Source organism: Callithrix jacchus, chromosome 7, assembly GCF_049354715.1.
Source record: "Callithrix jacchus isolate 240 chromosome 7, calJac240_pri, whole genome shotgun sequence".
Classification (NCBI taxonomy): Eukaryota; Metazoa; Chordata; class Mammalia; order Primates; family Cebidae; genus Callithrix; species Callithrix jacchus.
In genome coordinates this window covers 24933153-24953262 of record NC_133508.1, presented here as the reverse complement: position 1 = coordinate 24953262, position 20110 = coordinate 24933153, and the positions used below count along the sequence as shown (strand labels likewise).

General features: G+C 43.9%; 1 protein-coding gene across 1 annotated transcript in view; it reads right to left on the bottom strand.

Moving 5' to 3' along the window:
* Positions 1 to 866: 866 nt before the first annotated feature.
* KIAA1217 (KIAA1217 ortholog) overlaps positions 867 to 20110 on the bottom strand; it is an 820488-nt gene continuing 801244 nt past the window's right edge. The window contains 7 exon segments of the mRNA XM_009000044.5: positions 867 to 2872; positions 3599 to 3721; positions 4217 to 5815; positions 5927 to 6004; positions 11170 to 11289; positions 15565 to 15732; positions 16803 to 16966. Of these exon segments, the coding sequence (XP_008998292.5) occupies positions 2375 to 2872; positions 3599 to 3721; positions 4217 to 5815; positions 5927 to 6004; positions 11170 to 11289; positions 15565 to 15732; positions 16803 to 16966 (2750 nt within the window). The 3' untranslated portion in view covers positions 867 to 2374.

Sequence of the window (20110 nt, the reverse complement as noted above, 5' to 3'; positions counted from 1 at the left end):
TCTGGGAAGTCTGAAGCTAAACTGAAAGTGAGCCCACTATCTGCTCTTTTGCTGCTTATAAAGAATTTTCAGCTTGTACGTAACAGAAGCAAATAAATTGGCAGGAAGTAGCTAGCAATGAGATCTATTTATATATAAACAAATAAAATGTCATGAAGATGATTATAGGACATGACTGAAATGTTGGACCCTCAGTACTTTGCTAAGTGCTGTCTGCAACACATGACTGCCATTAACGTAATGAGCAGACATATGACTGTTTCTGGTGAAGGCATCCTGAAATAACCAAGCCTGAAACTCAGGAGCACTGAACAGTTGAGTTCCGAGAATATTTGCCTTTTACATCAAATCACCAAATGAAACATTTTGGAGGTGAAAAATGCTAGTAGTTTTCTGAGCTTGTTCCTGTGGTTAATTCATAATCCTGGTGTTATGTTCACTAAGTTTCCTTTTTTTTTTTTTTTTTTTTTTGAGACAGGGTCTTGGTCTGTCACCAGGGCTGGAGTGCAGTATGATCATAGCTCATTGCAGCCTCCGCCTCCCAGGCTCAAGCCATCCTCCCGCCTCAGCCTCCTGAGTAACTGGGACTACAGGGACACACCACCATGCCTACCTAACTTAAATTTTTTTTTTTTTTTTTGGTAGAGATGGGGTCTCACGCTATTGCCCAGGCCGGTCTGGAACTCCTGGCCTCAAAAGCGATCCTCCTGCCTCAGCTTTTCAAAGTGCAAAGATTACACACATGACACACTGTGCCTTGCTTCTTCCCATTTTTAAAAATGAAAATATATGGTATAATGTTAGCATATTTCCCTCTAGGCAAACAATATATTTTTAGGTTAAGGACTCAAAAAAAAGCCAAGTGATAAAGACATTTTATTTCCACTTTAATTCTACTGGATGTTTTTTAAAAAAGAGACAGAAAATAATAAGAGCCCCTCCAGGAACTGAGGGTGGAAACTCTGTATACAGGTTTGGTTTCTGTCATCCATACCTTGATAAGCCACAGAGAAGAGAGAGAGCCAACGGGTCACATCCAAGGCACCACACTTGCAATTAATTTATTAGGAACTCATCATTAGTCACCCCAGAGCTTGCAGAAAAGTCCTGTCCTCTGAGTGGATGTGGTTACATCCCTCAAAGCAGAGAAACATTTAACTCGGGAACAGTAACATTTCGCTCTCTGACTAGGAAGTAGTTATAGTGACAAGGTACAAAAAATAAGCATGCAGCCCTTTATTTAGTTTTGCAAAGTCTCTGCTTATAGTTCTGTATATTACATGACTGTGTTATACAAATACATTTATTTACAAAAACACTCTAGCTGTGCAAACTTGTTGCTTTTTAAAAATGTATGGATACGTCCATTTCTGCCCGTCTGGATATATACTTTTAAAGCATGCATAAAAATTAACTTTGGTGTGGGAAAACTACTCTATGTGCTGTCACATACAGTATTTTAATGTCTATTTATATTTATATATTTACAAAAGTTTTTCGGTTTACAGAACCGTACAGAAGTGTACATTTTAAAATCCACAATGCAATAGCGTGGCTTACCAGGTCTCAGAAAATAAAAGAAGGGGTTAGATACTGCAAAGAAATCAACTAGAGAATCTCAACATGTTAAAAAAGAAAGAAAAAAGAAAGGAAGGAAGAAAGAAAGAAAAGAAGCAAGCAAAGAAAACTAGCCTGCTTGGGCTAGCAAATCATTATATATACTTCTCATGGCAGTGCAATAGGTTTGATACATTGCCTTCTACACATGCCTGTCTGTAGGGCTTGCGTGGAAGTTCATTGGTTTTATAGTCTAGCACACTACTTTCAAATGTACAATGCTACAGTATCAAAATGTTTTGGCAAAAAAGATCTTGAAAGGAACCATGAAGTTTTGACAAAAATAGAAATCTGTAATAAAGCTAAATAACACTAAAATAAAAGAAAATATTATAGTATCTGTTTTACAATTTGTATAGTCACACTTGTGTAGTTCTCTGTTCACTTCTAGTCTCCGTAATGAAAAATAGTTTTATACAAAACATACTAAAATTCTGGAATCATACATGTTTTATATGCTTAAGACAATTCTTCTGTCTCACACGCACCTTTCTCTCCCACCACAAGCTCTTTTTGTAACACATGCTTACCGCATTTTATAGGTATTGAGTATAGACAGTAAACACTATAGCGACTAGGTAAAAACAAAACAAACGAGCTTTGCTGAAATCTATTTATCCAGTATTTAGCACATACTTAGCAAGAAGCCTCAAACGATACAGCAATATGTTACATTCTCTTGTGAAAACGGTTGTTGTAGACTGTTACTTTATTTTTTTTAATGTAACTCCGACTTGTGCCTAATAGGATTTGACCTTTAAGAGGTTTCTTTTGCTGTGGATGGGGTGGCTTTGCTTGAACTTCCGTTCTGTGCCTTGTAGCTGGTGAGGCTGGGAGCATGGATGGTCCTGGTGCCCTTGGCACCTTGAGTCAGTGAGACGGAGGAGGCGGGGGAAGGAGGGGAGGAGGAGAATGACAAAGGAGGGGGTGCTCGGCCATTTTGACTCTGCAGTGAGAATGAAAGATGGTGACCTTTACCTGTGTGAGTGAGGCTCTGAAACTTCAAAGAGCCATTAGAGACAGAAGGGATGAGGGAGGCTGAGTGAGCAGGTGGTCCTGTTTGGGGGCTGAGAGGGTTAGAAGCAATCGATGGTTTAGTAGCAGGCGGATTAGGGAGGTTAGAGCTGTCACCACTAGAAGAGGGCAGAGAACTGCTTTTCCCAGAGCTGGGAGAAAGGGCTGGAATCTTAGAAGCAGGTAAGGAGGGGGAGGTAGGCTTAAAGTCCCCACCAGATTTCTTAGCACTTCCATTAGCCTGCAAATAAAGATGGCGGGAGACATTTTGTCAGAAAGGTGGTCACATGATCAACCCACAGGGCCTGGCAACACAGCCCTTCTGAGAACAATTCAATCAAAGAAAACCAACCATACACAGTTCAAGGCCTGAGCTAAGTCTTGTTGTGCTCTACTGGACCTGGTAGAAACCCCCACGTACATAGCCAAGGGTGGACAGAAAAGGAGGAAAGGAAGAACGCGTTTGTGAGAGGAGTCCCATCATTCCAGCGCTACCATTTCCCATGTGCCAGGTGGGCCATGCATCTGGATAATTACTAGGGTGGGGGTCGGGCCTTGTGACGGAGTGTTAATGTGCTTCTAACAAAATACAGTCAACACAGACGTTAGTAGTGGTGACGTTAAGGGCAGTTCAACCACAGGTTGGTCTGTCTCTGCTTCCCGAGGTGTTCTGATGAAACACTACATTCACCAAAGAAAAGCCACCTGGTCTGGCACTGTGTGTTAACAGTGAAAATTTTGGAGTTTGGAGTCACAAAGTAAAAGATGTTTTATTGCAAGCATGCAAAAGCGTGGTGAAAAAGTTTAACAAAGGCTTTTTTAGACTTTCTTCATGCCCCCAGATCCAGGATGTCTATGTAAACCGTTATCTTACAAAGAAAGCAGAATATTTGGTATAAACTAAGTCAGTGACTTGCTTCTTAACTGAAACAGCGTCCATCCAAAATTGGGTTTAAGGTAAAACTACCTGACGATATTGGCGGGGATCCTGCAGTTTGGACTGCTTGCCGGGTTTGTCCAGGGTTCCAGGTCTGTTCTTGGCACTCATGGGGACGGGCATCCTGCTCGTCTGTGGGGCCCCGCTGGAGCCCTGTGGGAAGGACCAGCGAGAGGGGGAAGAGAAGGAGAAGCGCGTGAGTAGGTCATCCGTGAGGCTGCCCCACTATGTGCAGAGAAGCTCAAGGTGAGAAGCCACAGCCCTACATGCAGGACAGATCTAGGAGACACCAACTGGGGTTAATCAGAAGAATCAAACAGAATCAACTGCTCACTACTGATCAAACGGATTTTAATGTGAGTATCAGAGCAATCATTTCAACGGCACATGGCTGACCCAGCAGCCTCGTGTTTACCCAACACCAGTCAGCAACAGAGGCAAAAACAGGATCGATTAGCTGTTAGACACCTAGTTGTTGTTGTTTTGAAGGTGAGGGAGAAAGTATGAAAGAAGGGTTTCATGATGAACAGACAAAAAAAAAAGCCACCTGAAAGAAAGCAATTAAGTCACAAGACACTTTGCTAATGGTGATTATGGCAGATTTAAGAAAGCAGCTGGGTCTTTTCATTTTCCAGCAGACCAAGATACCTTACGTGAAGCTGAAGGTATCGACGTAGGGGGCTCTAGGGCAGTGGGGACTTCGTCCGGAACTAGCAAGGATCGGGGAGAGGCCTCTTGGGCTACGTGGGATGAACTTGCAACAGAATCTCTGTTGGAAGAACATGAGGCGTCAACTAGGGCTTTGGGGCTCATTTCGCTGATTGTATTTTCAAGCTGTTTAATGGTCTGCTCCAGGCTGTCCAACGTTCTGTAGGTATTTTTTCTAATTTCATCAGTTCTTGAAATCTGAGATGTACTCTCAATGCTGGGCTGCTCTGGCCTCCTCGCCATGTTTTTAGGGGTGTCTTCAGGTTGAGAACTAGTGATTTCGAAGCGCTTGGCTTCTTTGTGCTGTTTCAGGGTGCCGTCCTCTTCCTCTTCTTCATAGACCACCACTTGCAAAGTCTTCTTCCCTGTTTTAGTTCCCGTGCGAATGGCTTGAGTGAGAGCAGCAAGTTGCTTCTTAGGGAATTTGAATTTAAACTTTTTCTTGGGGCTTTCAGACTGGTCGTCAGTCATGTCATCACCCTTGCATTCTGAATTTGAAGAATCCGCATAGCTGAGCTTGTTCAGCTCCGTTCTGTTCATATCCTGTCCTCCTGGGATTCTGGTCTCTGTTGCCAGGGAGCCTGGCTGTGACTTTGTTTCCACGTGTTGTCCTGTTCTAATATTGCCTGGGCCAACCTTCCTAGGAGACATCTGGGAACTGTTATTATTCTGGACTACAGAATCTCCATTTTCCTCCTCTTCCTCCTCCTCTATCTTTTCCTCCATCATCATTCTCTCTAATTCCTCATCGCATTCCTCAAAGATAGTTGAAAGTCTCTTATATGCAGCACGGATGTCCATGGGCTCATCAAAAATGATGATTACTGGTTTCTTGTCCAGGCACACAACTGGCTCCTCATTGTCAGTCCCTTCTTGTGGAGGGGTCATCTCTTTTCTGGCGTCGATATTAACCGTCTGTATGTCTTCTCCCTTTTGGCTAACAATATCATGCACCTCCCCACTGGAAAGAACCTGGACAGTGGTTTTGGTAATCATGAAGGCAATATTGTCAGTAGCTGCATTCTCTTCAGTGGGAGAACTTGGACTTGATTCTCCATTCTCATGAGGGTTCAGGTTAGCATGCCTTGGCCCCTTGAGTCTTAGAACAGCTTGGCCAAAATCTGTCATGATAACCTCTTGATCTTCTGTTTTAAAATCATGCCCACTCAGTTCTGTTAATCTAGTGGGAGAGGAAATGTGACAGGCATCTCTAGTTTGCTTTTCCACCTCCTTTGTCTTTCTATAATTCGGCTTCTGGCTCTCGGTGTCAGGTGTAGAGTACTGGAGTCCTGAGACTTTAGACCCCTTGTTTATTTCATCTTCTAATGAACTAATGCCAGAGAAACTGAAATGGACCTTAGGCACGCTTTTCTGGGAATAGTTTCTATTGTCTCTGAGTAAACTCGTATTGGATATGGAATTTTCCTTCATTATGACCTCAGTTTTATATTCTGATGTTCTTGATGCATCAGAAATGCTATTTTCCATTCCTTTTTCCCACTTAGGAGGGTCACTAGGTCTTAGAGCCCCTGTGGTAACCTGAGAGGGAGAATGGAGGAGGGAAACCACACACGTTAATCAGCAATGGCTCTGCAGAGGCAGGTAATTAATGTGCATGGTGTCGGTTGAACACAGATTTGCTGAACTCACCTTTCAGAATTCCATTTGGGGGCCATTTTCACATTCAACATCAGATTTCCGTACATCTTCATGGAAAAATTCCAAATTCTGGTAGAATAGCGTAGGACATGTTACTCCACAAAACCACACCCCCCCAAAAGTTGGACTATAACTAAATCGTTCCTTTAATTACATTTCCAAGACATGCGGGCCACGCATATTTGTTACACACCAATCCGAAACCTAGAGCTGTTTACCTTGGATTGCTTTGTTCTCCAACTGCCAAAAATGCCCTGTGTTTGCACAAGATGAAAATCTCAATTAGCAAAATATTTCAAGCATTTAAAATTTTGTGGGGGAGCAGCGAAGAGAATAAAGGGACAGAGTCACTACTAACATATCCTTTTTTCTACCTCAGATCATCAGCTTAGCAGAATCGAAGACCTGAAGGATTATGAAAAGCGCAATGTAGGGGCTGGCAGAACGTTTCGATTCTAATCCAGATCTGCCACTAAACTGTGTTACTTTAGATAAGTCACTGCACTTCTCTGGCCTGTTTTTTTTTGCTCCTCAGCTATAAACTTAGGAGCCAGCCCAGAAGAAGTTTGGTTTCTCTTCCAGCGAGTCCTCTCTCTGCTTCCATCATGAAGATTTTCCTATAAAGACATCTCCTTTGCTTGGGTTTGGCATTTTGGGAACATCATTTTCCCCTGATCAGATGACAGACTGAAATGTCCTTGCAGTTTGTACTGCAGGTGTCAAAGTACCAAAATTACTTTCACGCTCCTCATGGCCAAGATGACCAAGTCCAAATTCATATTGATCATGCTGTTACAATATTACCTAAACATTCACAAAGCAGGTATTTGAGGTTAAACTGGTGATGGTGACATCACGACTCAGCTTTCATTCTCTATATTTTCCAGTGTAGAGTGAAGATATATTTCTCAGGGTCTCGCCAAGATTCAGGACTGAAGGACCCAGTGGTAAGGACCCAGGTATTCAAAGTGTTGCATTTGGAAGCCTGGCCTTTCCCAGGGTGTATCAGTAGCCACAGACCCTGATGTAACACTAACACTAGTGATGCCTCGTCTGTTCCAAGGCACTGCTGCCCTTTCTTATTGCTGAGGTGGTTGTTTACAGCAGGACGGAGCACAATTCCCATGAAGGTTGTTTGGTTACAGCAATGTCAACACAAAGCAGGAATACCTGGACCCAGCCAAAGTCAACCCAGAGCAACCCTTTGACCTTGGTTAAGAATGGAAAGACTGTTCATACGCACCCAAGGAATGACACACACACAACGCAGTCAGTATCAATCACTCGGAAATATTGTGCAAAATACAAGATATAGGAGCCACCAGATACCGCCTGTTTTACTTCTGCTTGCTCCCCAGGAAGGCCCCAGACAAGTGCAATGATTCAGCTGCTACACTGGAACCACATGACTTCTTTTGTGGGATTTTAAATTTAAAATATGATACAATGACTATGTCAAGTGAAAAGTCTTAAAGAAGAAAAATAAATGAGCTTCCTGTAATCCCAGCTACTGGGGAGGCTGAGATGTGAGGATTGCTTGAGTCCAGGAGTTCGAGACCCACCTGGGCAACACAGCAAAGACTCTATCACATACACACAAAAATAAAAATAAAAATAGGCTGTGTGCAGTGGCTCACACCTGTAATTCCAGCACTTTGGAAGGCCAAGGTGGGTGGATCACTTGAGGTCAGAAATTCGGGACCAGCCTGGTTAACATGGTGAAACCCCATCTCGACTGAAAATACAAAAATTAGCTGGGCATGGTGGCGGGTGCCTATAATCCCAGTTATGTGGGAGGCTGAGGCAGGGGAATCACTTTAACATGGGAGGCAGAAGTTGCAGTGAGCTGAGATGGTGCCACTGCCCTTCAGCCTCCAGGGCGACAGAACAAGAGCAAGACTCTGTCTAAAAATATATATGAGTAAAAATAAAAAAAAAATTAAAAACAAGGTTTTAGCCTAAGGTTGCAACTCCAAATATGGAGTCAGCATATCATGCTGGGACCCGAATGAGAACTTGCCCACTAAATCAGGGATGGAATTGTCTTGTGATCTAAAGACACATGTGTGGCTGATGTTCTGGGGGTCCATTTACTAGGGTTTAGGGCTGGTGTCTGTACTGGTTGGTCATGGCCCATGCCATTCCCATCATTAAATATTTTAGGCCAAGTGTGGTGGCTGATGCCTGTACTTTGGGAGGCCGAGGCAGGAGTATCACGAGGTCAGGAGTTTGAGACCAGCCTGATCAATATGGTGAAATCCTGTCTCTACCAGCCACTCAGGAGGCTGATGCAGGAGTCACCTGAACCCGGGAGGTGGAGGTTGCAGTGAGCTGAGATCGTACCACTGCACTCCAGCCTGAGTGACAGAGCGAGACTCAGTCTCAAAAAAATTTTTTTTCAAAAGTCCCCTCTGTAATATATGTACTTTAAAATTGAGTAGTAGCACAAATGCTCCAGCAGAAAGTCATGAGGATAAAACTGCGAAGTTTGGGTTTCACACAACCTATACTTTTTATCACTGGGCTAGAAAAAACTGAATGTATTAAAGCAAGTGCATGAACTTGGCCATAATTGTCATGTAAACTCACAATGATTTCTTAGTCTTAGATGGTCAAGACTCTGTGTGAAAGGTAATTACATCTCTTTAACATGTATTTACAGGCCCCGAGATTTGGATCACGAAGACAACTGGAAAAGCACTCAGTAGACATATGAACAATAATCCACAACGAGAGACAGGGTTACAGGAGAACTGCATACAAGTGGAGAACTAGGCTGGAGTTTCAGTGATGACAGAGAAAAAATGCTTAAGAAAACATCTGATTTACAGAAAGGGAAATACATAGCCCTGGAAGAGGTTAATAAAGACCAAAAATTGGGGATAAGAGAAGTCTGATACTCGTGGTCATTCTGAAGTAGGTTCATCTAGTGAGATTAATTATCCAGAATAAGCACCTGTGACTAAACCCCCTGTCGGGCACTCAATAAAGACCTGCTTATTAGCCAATGGAGCCTCGATTGAGATAAATGAAACCAACGGGATATGAATATCTAATTATGGTGCAAGAAATCTCATGCTACTTTTTAGCCAATTAGAAATGTGCGATGGCTCATGCTTGTAATCTCAGCAGTTTGGGAGGCCGAGGCCGGTGATCACCTGAGGTCAGGAGTTTAAGACCAGCCTGGCCAACAAGGTGAAATCCCACTTCTACTAAAAATACAAAAAAAATTAGCCGGATGTGGTGGTGCACGCCTGTAGTCCCAGCTACTCGGTAGGCTAAGGCATAAGAACTGCTTGATCTTGGGAGGTGGAGGTTGCAGTGAACTGAGATCACACCACTGCCTGGGTGACAGAGTGAGACTCAATCTCAATTAAAAAAATAAAGAAAAATTCTACAATGAGACAGTAACGGTATCCAGAGGGATCTTTGAGAAATTCCAAGTTCTCAGTCAGTGTTCTACACAGAAATGGTCACATTAGCCCAAGTATAATATGCTACACTAGGTCTTCCATGAGTTGGTTTCAATAAGCCCTCATAAAGAAATTCCACATACTGAAAAAAAGAATATATTTCCAACATGGTTTCATGGGTTCAGTTCAGAGTAGTAGGTTTCCTTTCTTTCTTTTTTTAAATAGAGACAGGTCTCACTATTTTGTCCGGGCTGGTCTTGAACTCCTGGCCTCAAGTAATTTTCCCATCTTGGCCTCTCAAAGTGCTAGGATTACAGGTGTGAGCCACCATGCCTAGTCAGGTTTTCTTCATGAGAAAGATTTATCAACAATAACCCTCCTTGGTATAGAGCGAGATTCTCTTCTCCCTATTAATGGTGTTATATGTTAGTTTATGTGGCAGAGAGTTTATACAAAGACGCCACAGTGGCTATGAGCCAGGGTTGGCCTCTTTGGCAAGGCCTCTCGGCTCTGAGCTGTAAGCCCAAAACTGTGTCTCTTGAATGGCTGTGTTAGAATAGCCTTTCAATTCTGTGATACTACATCTGCCTCCCGGAGCTGTCATACGTGGACCGAGGTACCCATCTGGAGTAGCTATTCTGGGCTATCCTGCATCTGATTTGTTAGACTTTATTTAAGGGAAGCTAGAATCTTTGAATTCTGAAAGATAAGTCCCTGGAGAAAAATGTTAGGATTTGAATTGGTCATTGCTAGCTTTTTATCCTGAAATTGAGATGGAGGCTTAATTCAAATAAGATGTCTCTATATCTAAAAATCATAAATGCTCTAGATGCAACCTAAAGTTTCACTTCAAACATTCAGGCTAGAGCCATTTCCCAGAGTACTTACACAACGTCAGCAGACTTTGTTCCAGAGCCTGGACATCCGTTTTGAAGCCACACAATATATTTTAACACTAAAACTATACTGAACTTACTATTTTGGAAGGTACACTTTAAAAATGGATAATACTTAGCAAAAATTCTATTTGGCATCCTTGGACGTTTGTGCAAATACACATTTGTATATTCCCATGAGGTTACACCTGTGCATGGTGGCAGACACTTTCTACCATGCATTTGCTTCCCCAAATCAAAGGTTTTTACCAATATATATATTTTTTGACACAGAGTCTCACTTTTATTGCCCAGGCTGGAGTGCAGTAGTGTGATCTCGGCTCACTGCAACCTCCGCCTCATGGGTTCAAGTGATTCTCCTGCCTCAGCCTCCCAAGTAACGGACCAGGGTAGGCTAATTTTTCGTACTTCAAGTAGAGAGGGGGTTTCACCACGTTGGCCAGGCTGGTCTTGAACTCCTGACCTCAGGTTATCCACCTGCCTAGACCTCCCAAAATGCTGGGATTACAGGGGTGAGCCACCACATTTGGCCAATTTTTACCTATTTTTAACATAGATGTTTTTCTTTTTTGCCCAAAGGAAGTTACAAATTAGAAAAACTCCTAAATACTTGGTTGCTGTTTCCATATATTTCTGTCCAGAGTTGTTCTAGAAAGTCCTGAAAGGTATATACTTCTTAATTTAGAAAGACAGTGTCTAAATTCTGTATATGCTATTGTATGCTGTGGGCTGGCACACAGTGTTTGCTCTGAAAACCTGAGCAAGATATCTCTGATTGTAATGTATGCCTGTGTCTCCAACAGTTAAAAACAGAGAGAGAGAAAAGACAGAGGGGACACAGGTCGAGTACAAGAGCTGTGTTAGTGTCAGAGCAAGGAAGGAAGGAGTGACCAACGGTGTGGCAAAAGTACAGTTGCCACGTTACCTTCTTCTCCTTGGGTGGCACTGGGGCGCCCGACCTAGTGTCTTTAACGTGACTGTCAGCCCGGGATGGCTCAGCATGACTGTTTGAATTTACATCCATAAAGGAACACTTCTGGAATGCCTAAGGAATTAAAATACTGAGGTTAACAGTGAACCAAGTGTGCTGAGAATGGAAGAAAATAGGCAGGGAACAAGCAGAGGCATGGGACTCCAGCCCGGGTCCTGCATGCAGGTTTAGGCCAGGGAGGCTGCACCCTGAAATTCTGCTCCCCGTGTGCTCTCATGTCAGCAAAACTGGCTTGGAGACTGAGCCCAGGGCAAAGACTGCCTTCCTTCCCTCCTTTTTCTTTCTTTCTTTTTTTTTTTTTTTTTAAGACAGAGTCTCACTGTGTCACCAGGCTGGAGTGCGGTGGTGCGATCTTGGCTCACTGCAACCTCTGCCTCCTGAGTTCAAGTGATTCTCCTGCCTCAGCCTCCCAAGTAGCTGGGACTACAGGCGCCCACCACTATGCCTGGCTAATTTTTTGTATTTTCAGTAGAGGTGGGGTTTCACCGTGTTAGCAGGATGCTCTAAATCTCCTGAGCTTGTGATTGATTCGCCGGCCTCCGCCTCCCAAAGTGCTGGGATTACAGGCGTTAGCCACTGCACCCGGCTGGCTGCCTTCCTTTCTCAGGGAATGCCAAGGCAAAACACACACTACTACCTTTTCTGCTTATCTGTGTTGAACCTAAGTGGTACTTAGGAGGGCTTCTATGACCTTTTAAAAATGCTCAATATGTAAATAAAACAAAAATCTCTTTTTTCTTCCTCATTTTAAAAATGATCTTTATTAAAATTATAGGAAAAAAGCTCACAAGATGTTTTAAACCTTTGAGTCTTACAATAAAAGTACTCTACGAATCCACGCTCTGAAACAGTAACAGGTACTACTGTGCTCCCAGGTGTTCTGAGGCTCATTTTGAATAAAGTGATGCTTTTAAGCAACGATGTCATTCCGAGTGGCCTAGGAGCTGCCTGAACCCTAGAGCTTTCACTCTGAAAACTAATGATAAGAGCCAATGGCTGGGTGTGGTGGATCAAGCCTCTAATCCCAGCACTTTGGGAGGCCGAGGCAGGTGGATCACGAGGTCAAGAGATCGAGACCATCCTGGTCAACATGGTGAAACCCCCGTCTCTACTAAAAATACAAAAAATTAGCTGGGCATGGTGGTGCGTGCCTGTAATCCCAGCTACTCAGGAGGCTGAGGCAGGAGAATTGCCTGAACCCAGGAGGCGGAGGTTGCAGTGAGCCGAGATGGCGCCATTGCACTCCAGCCTGGGTAACAAGAGCGAAACTCAGTCTCAAAAAAAAAAAGAAAAGAGCCAACAGTTGGCTCTTGTGAACATAAGTCAGGGAGGCCAGTTGTCAGACAAAGGGAGAAAGTGTAGACACAGCCTGTGTCTATGGGGCTAAAAAGGAAGCAGGCATGCGGACAATGTCCAGATGACACAATCATGAGAGAAGGAGAGACGGGCAACTCAGGGACCCGTGCCTGTGGACGTGAGTGGTTCTCAACCAGGCTGTAGTTCACCCAGGTTAAAAAAAATACTGCTGCTCAGACCCCACTCAGAGAATACACACATCGGAATCTCTGAGATGTAGGAATTTTTTTTTCTAACTCCCAAAGTAAATCTAATGTGCAGGTAGGATTAAAAACCACCTACTTACTTACTTGCTTATTTATTTATTTGAGGTAGAGTCTTGCCCTGTCACCCAGGCAGGAGTGCAGTGGTGAGATCTTAGCTCACTGCAAGCTCTGCTTCCTGAGTTCAAGAAATTCTCCTGCCTCAGCCTCCTTGGTAGCTGAGATGACAGGCGCCCACCACCACACCTGGCTGACTCTTTTTTTTGTATTTTTAGTAGAGACGGGGTTTGACCATGCTGGCCAGGCTGGTCTCAAACTGCTGACCTCAAGCGATCCTTCTGCCTAGGCCTCCCAAAGTGCTGAGATTGCAGGTGTGAGCCACTGCACCTGGGCAAAGACCACATATTTAAATGAATCATTCTAAATAATTGCCTAGTGTTTTCTTTATGTCAAATGTCATTTGGAGATATCTCTGCGGGCAGAAAGAATAATTGCACGTGCTCCTTCAGTAAACATTCCAGCACTGGGCCTAAACTCTGAAGGTGGCTAATGAGGGGCTTTCTCTGGCCTTTTTTCCCATGACTGCTTGCTCCCATGTCTCTGCTGCACCTGGCCTCCTTGCTGTTCCTTAGTCACTCCAGTCCTGGCTTGCCCTGGATGTGTTTGCTTTATCTGCTTACTTAGAGCACTGCTCACAAATGCCAATGGCCATTCTCTTTAGGATATTAGGCCTTCTATTTCAGAGCCTGTGTTTTCTTCTGATGCCTGGCGATGTGGAGCACAGGAAGTGGTTCTACAACTGTCCTTAGAAGAGCCACAGCTGCTCCTCGTCCTGCCTCGAGAAGGTGCAAAAACAAGGGAATCACTTGTGGCCACTAACCGACTTGCTGATGTAGCAGGCTGGGTTTTCATCCCAGCCAGAATGCTAGTAGAGTTTGGTTAAGTTAAGGTTAGAGCACTTCATTCACTACTCTTTTTTTTTTTTTTTTTTGAAACAGAGTTTTGCTCTTGTTGCCCAGGCTGGAGTGTAGCAGCATGATCTCAGCTCACTGCAACCTCTGCCTCTTGGGTTCAAGCGATTCTCCTCTCTCAGCCTCCTGAGTAGCTGGGATTATAGGCACCCACCATCATATCTGGCTAATATTTCTATCTTTAGTAGAGATGAGGTTTCACCATGTTAGCCAGGCTGGTCTCGAACTCCTGACCTCAGGTGATCTACCCGCCTCAGCCCCTCACAGTGCTGGGATTACAGGCGTGAGCCACTGTGCCAGGCCACCACTATTATTATCTAACCACCAAGAATATGGCAAGAAGCTAGATATGCCAATGTTTGTAAAGTGGTCAAAGAGCATCAGGTATTTAGACTTCAGTGGAGAAAAGTGTCCCTCAGTGGTGAGCTGTAAGTGGCTGCAACACATTTAGTATTTGTCTTAGAGAGGTGTAAAAATTTATTCACAAGCCTAAAAGATACCAGCTTTATAAATCTGTGGTTCCTATGAAGGAGATTATCCAAGGCTTCTAAAAACCTGCAAGTAGCCTGATTGGTTGTGGGGATGTCCCAGGACAGTCTGAGTTTCAGTGAGGCGTGAAAGGGCTCACACATGCGACTGATCAGCCAGCAGTTCTGTTTTCCCTGCAAAATTCAGGCAGCTCAATTTCGGCAGTTATTACCATGGAAACCAGAGTAGAACAAGTACAGTGAAAATAATGTGGATTGAACGTTCTCCCTACTCCAAAGAAAAAAGGAAAATTTACAGGTTGGCACAAAGCCATTGGTACATTGGTAAAAAGGGAACACGTTTTCCAGCCACAAGGTGCTGGTGTTCCAACTATTTGATCGACAGAAAAATCCTATAAGATGCATGAGTCAAATATAATACTCTCCACAAAGTTTGTTCTAGGAATTGTGTCCATGTCTCTGATGAGACAAGGTCTCAGGACACAGACCTGGGGGAGAGTCACATCCATGATGGGAATATGGGACCAGTTTTGGGCATGGCCTTGGCACCCCATTCTTCATCCTTATGACTGGACTATGTCATGGTTAAAAAAGAAATATCTAAAACCAATACAGTATCATTTCTCAAACAGACCAAGGAAAATGGAAAACAAATTAATTCAGCTTTTCAGAATATCTGAAAAGATGACATTGATCTTGAACAGGAACCTGGTATGGACCACAGGAGACCAGTCATTGGCCTTGAGTCCATGATCCAAGATCAGTGGTTCTAAGTGGTAAAGCCAAGGAACGAAACCCACCTTGTGTGCTTCAGTCTGTCCTTATCCACACAGGACAATGGCTGGTATTTCTTTTCTTTTCTTTTTTTTTTTTTTTTTGTTAATGAATGAGAGCTTCGTATGTTGCTCAGGTTGGCCTCAAACTCATAGCCTTGCCTCCTCAAGTGCCAGGACAACTGGCCAGAGCCACCGCAGCTCCCATGGCTGGTATTTCTAATCCTTATCTGACTTGCTTTTGAAATAAAGCAGAGTCTCTTAAGATGGAAAGAAAGGAAAGTCAGTCCTACCAGCCAGGGTTAGGAAAGCGTGAGTCGTTTTGTGAAATGCTCATTCCTTGCACATCTTACAGGCATCCTGAGAGCCTCGTTCAGTGCCATCTTGGGAAAGCACAGGCCAAGGCCAGAAGACACAGCTTCTGTGGTCCCAGTCCATGTGCTTCCCTGGCCCTGTCACTAACAAATCTGAGAGTGCCGTGGCTGGAGAGACCCAGGCGGGAGGCAGGGAGCCAACGTCAATCACCTCATCCACATACCTGGAGTTCTGCCATTATTTTGTCTCCTTCTTCTTCTTCTTCCTCCTCATCCTTTGAGGAGAAGGTAGTGACAGGGGGTGGGGATGAGGTCCAGGCTGAAGCGGGCTCCTCTGCTGGACATTTTGTGGCTCTGGTCTGTGGGCTCGGTCCCGCATCTTCACTGCTTGCCTATGGGAGATTGAAACCACAGATATTGGCTTAATATAGCCTAAATGCTAGCAAAAAAGCAACAGATCGCACAGTCCCTCACTGCCTCAGACACTGGCTTCCTAGGTCTCAGCTGAAAAAATAGCTGAAAGGCGATTTTATCCCTTTTCATTCAGTCTGGGTTTTTATTTCCATAAGTTGTCATTTTGGTGAATGAATTAAATAATTATTGTGACTCCTCGACATCCAGTGTCTTTGCTATGGTTTGGCTGTGACCCCACCCAAATCTCATCTTGAATTGTAGCTCCCATAATTCCCACGTGTCATTGGAGGGACCAGGTGGAAGGTAATTGAATCACAGGGAAATTCCCATGCTGTTCTAGTGGTAGTGAATAAGTCTCACGAAATCTGATGGTTTTCTAAAGTAGAGTTCCCTGGCACACACTCTGTCTTGCCCACTGCCATGTAAGAAATCCCTTTGGTCTTCCTTCATCTTCCGCCATGATTGTGAGGCCTCCCCAGCCACGTGGAACTAAGTGTGAGTCAGTTAAACCTCTTTACTTTATGAACTACCTGGTCTCAGGCACGTCTTTATTAGCACCATGGGAACAGACTAATAGAGTCCTCACGAAGGGCCCGCCCATACTTCATCACCTTGGAAACTGTGTTTTACATTTAACATAAAAGCTAACACTTGGCTCGTTAGGAGGAATCTAAAGCTCATTGAACATCTTTCTGTATAGACTCCGCAGCGGTGTCGGCTCTCTGCAGTTACCTTTGGCATACAGTCTTTCTTTTGCTTCTCCCTTCTACACCCATTTCCAATCTTAGGATGCCCACATGGGAAATAGCTTGTGAGTTCCACTTCACATGGTTGCAGGTAAAAGTCACATAAGGATAAAACTCATGGTCTGGGTCTAGTCCAGTCACTCTGGCTGCCATTTTCCCATCTGTGGTGCTTCCCGGGGATCTGGTATGGCCGAGTTGCTACTTCTCTGCCTCACTACTTTTTGTGTTCTAACAGAGAGAACCTTGTCTAAGGGTATCATCTGAACCCAGAGGCCCGTTTACCAGGGCTAGGCCTATCAGACCTTAGCGGTGATGTTCTCCTTCCTGCCGGTGTAGATCACATCGCCTGACCTCGTGGTGGTGAGCCCCGATCCTGGCAGGTAACTTCGCCGAGGAGGTGGGGGAGGAGGAGGGGGCGACTTTCCTCCCAGCTTTTCCAAGTCCCGTTCTGAATTTGGAGAATCTTCTGGAAAACAGCACACCATCACAAGAATAATCTTTTTTCAAGAAAACTTCTAGAAAGTCTGGTATATTGCTACAAACCTAATGCAATCTGATTCAAAAATTTTCTGTTCTCTCCATAGAGCAAGGATTAAGTGCATAAATGTGTAAACCCTAAAGACTGACCGGATTTAAATCCCAAAAAGACCCTACACAAGTTACTAAACCTCTCTCCATCTCAGTTTCTCATCTTTTAAATGGGTATACATATCCTTTCCTTTAGGGTGTCATGAGGATTGAATGACTTGCATGGTGAGCTTGGCTTAGTGTAAATGCTATGTAAAGTATTACCTATTATTAACATTATTAAATAACATTCTTGTTATGCAAAAAAGTTGAGTATTACTTGGAGAGATTAAAAAAAAAAAATTGGAGCTCAAAGGCAAATCCATAGCCCCCTGCTGGGCCTCCAAAGCCTTCATCCCTCAGTCTGAAAAAATAGTATCAGCAAGAGGGGTTTCTGCTGAAGGTCAACATTAGAGTAGAATCTGGCCTAGGGAGGGCCAGAGAAAAAATGAGGTGCAAATGAGAACAAAGAACAAAGTTGGAAAGGAAGTGGATTTGATTTTTTTAATTAAAATTTAAATTAAAAAAAATTTTTTAGGTAGGGTCTCACTGTCACCCGCTCTGGAGTGCAGTGGTGTGATCACGGCTCACTGAAGCCTCACCCTCCTGGGCTCGGGTGATCCTCCCTCCTTAGTCTCCTTAGTAGCTGCCACTACAGGTATACGCCACAAAACCTAGCTAATTTTCTTTTTTTGTTTTTGTTTTTGTTTTTTGTAGAGACGAGGTTTTGCCATGCTGCACAGGCTAGTCTTGAACTCCTAGGGTCAAGCAATCTGTCTGCCTCGGCCTCCCAAAGTGCTGGGATTATAGGTGTGAGCCACTGCACCTGGCCTTTTTTTGTTTTGTTTTTGAGACAGGGTATTGCTCTTTCACTCAGGCTAAAGTGCAGTGGCACCATCACGGCTCACCTCAGCCTCAAACTCCTGGGCACAAGCGATCTTCCTGCCTCAGCTCGGAGTAGCTGAAACTGAAGGTGTGTGCCACCATGTCCTGGTGATTCTTTAACTTTTGTAAAGATGGGGTCTCACTGCGTTGCCCAGACTGCTCTTGAAGTCTTGGCCTCAAGTGATTCCTCCTCAGCTGGCCTCCCAAAGCCCTGGGATTACAGGTGTGAGCCACCACGCCCGGCCTTTATCAATTTTTGATGGCTATCCATCTTCCTCCATTATCTAAGCAGTCAGCAAATTCACACAAGAGGAAATAAAAATGGTATTTAAAACTCCATGCTTAGAAGTTTGCCTCATTAATAAACAAAAATACATTAAAAATGATAATTCTATGACAAATTAAAATGACAGAAACCAATGTTTACAAGTCACGGACGCTACCCATACACATTTCTGGTAGCCTACGCATCACTGGACTCTTTCCGAGACCAAGTCAGAGATGCATTAAAAAATAAAAAAACAGACCGGGTGTGGCTCATGCCTGTTATCCCAGCACTTTGGGAGGTTGAGGCGGATGGATCACCTGAGGTCAGGAGTTCGAGACCAACTTGAACAACATGGAGAAACCCTGTCTCTACTAAAAATATAAAATTAGCTGGGCATGGTGGTGCATGCCTATAATCCCAGCTACTCAGGAAGCTGAGGCAAGAGAGTTGCTTGAACCCAGGAGGCGGAGGTTTCAGTGAGCTGAGATCACACCATTGCACTGCAGCTTGGGCAATAAGAGCAAAACTCCATCTCAAAAAAAAAAAAGGAAAAGAAGAAACAAGAACATTTTTACTAAGTAAAAATATCTTGGGGAGTAATTTTAAAAATAATTTATGCAAATTTAAAAAATCGGATAGAATCAAGAGCCAAGTGAGGTAAGTGAACAGAATGTAATATGTTTTTGTTGTTCCATCATGAGGATTTTGCTGTTCAATATATGAGACCCACATAAAACATCAAAGGACTCTATAACAAGATAAATAATGGGACAGAGAGAGCAGCATTAGGCAACATATAAATGTGATGAGCTAGTGGGGCGTGGTGACTCACGCCTGTAACCTCAGCACTTTGAGAGGCCAAGGCGGGTGGATCACCTGAGGTCAGGAGTTTGAGACCAGCTGGCCAACATGGTGAAACCTTGTCTCTGCTAAAAATATAAAAATTAGCTAGGCATGGTGGTGGCACCTGTAAATGCCAGCTACTTGGGAGGCTGAGGCAGGAGAATTCCTTGAACCCAGGAGGCAGAGGTTGCAGTGAGCTGAGATCATGCCACTGAACTCAAGCCTAGGTGACAGCGCAAGATTCAGTCTCAAAAAAAAAAAAAAAAATGTGATGAGCTAGGGCATTTTCTCCATCAGAAATTCTCCATGAGGACTGTGGGAGAAAAGTCACCTTTGTGTGAGAAGAGCCGCCCCAGCCAGGGCCCTAGACAGACCTGACACAGATGGCAGGTGGGGAAAGGCATAAGAAAAGCCTCTTAGCACAGACTGAGGGGGAGGGCTGCAGTGAGTGGAGCTTCAGGGATGAAATGGATGAAAACCAGGGAGGAGATAAGTGGAGTTGGTCCTCTGCATCCGTGGGTTCCACATCTGTAGATTCAACCAACTGCAGATGGAAAATATTAAAAAAAAAATTCCCTCCACATTCCAAAAAATAAAACTTGAATTTGCCTTGAGCCAAGTCCTATGTTGAATCCACACAAATGAAGTAATGTGTAGGTGTTGTATTAGGTATCATAAGTAATGCAGAGGTAATTTAAAGTATATGGAGGCAGATAGCAGAGTCACACAGCAGAAGCATGCTGCTCCCATAAAGTATATAGGAGCATGTGAGTAGGTTACATGCAAATACTGTGCCATTTCATACCAGGGACTGGAACATCCTCAGATATTGCTATCCAAGGGGATAACTGGAACCAGTCTCCCGCGGATATCAAGGAATGACTATACAGTGGTTATAAATGGAATCTACCTTCATGTTTCTTGACATGCAAGCCAAAATGGGGACTCCTTTTCAAATTAATTTCAGTTGCTGGATAAGGCACCCTGGAATGTGACACTGCTGAGACATTAGGCTGCAAGTAAAATAACACCCGGGTCCATAATTTT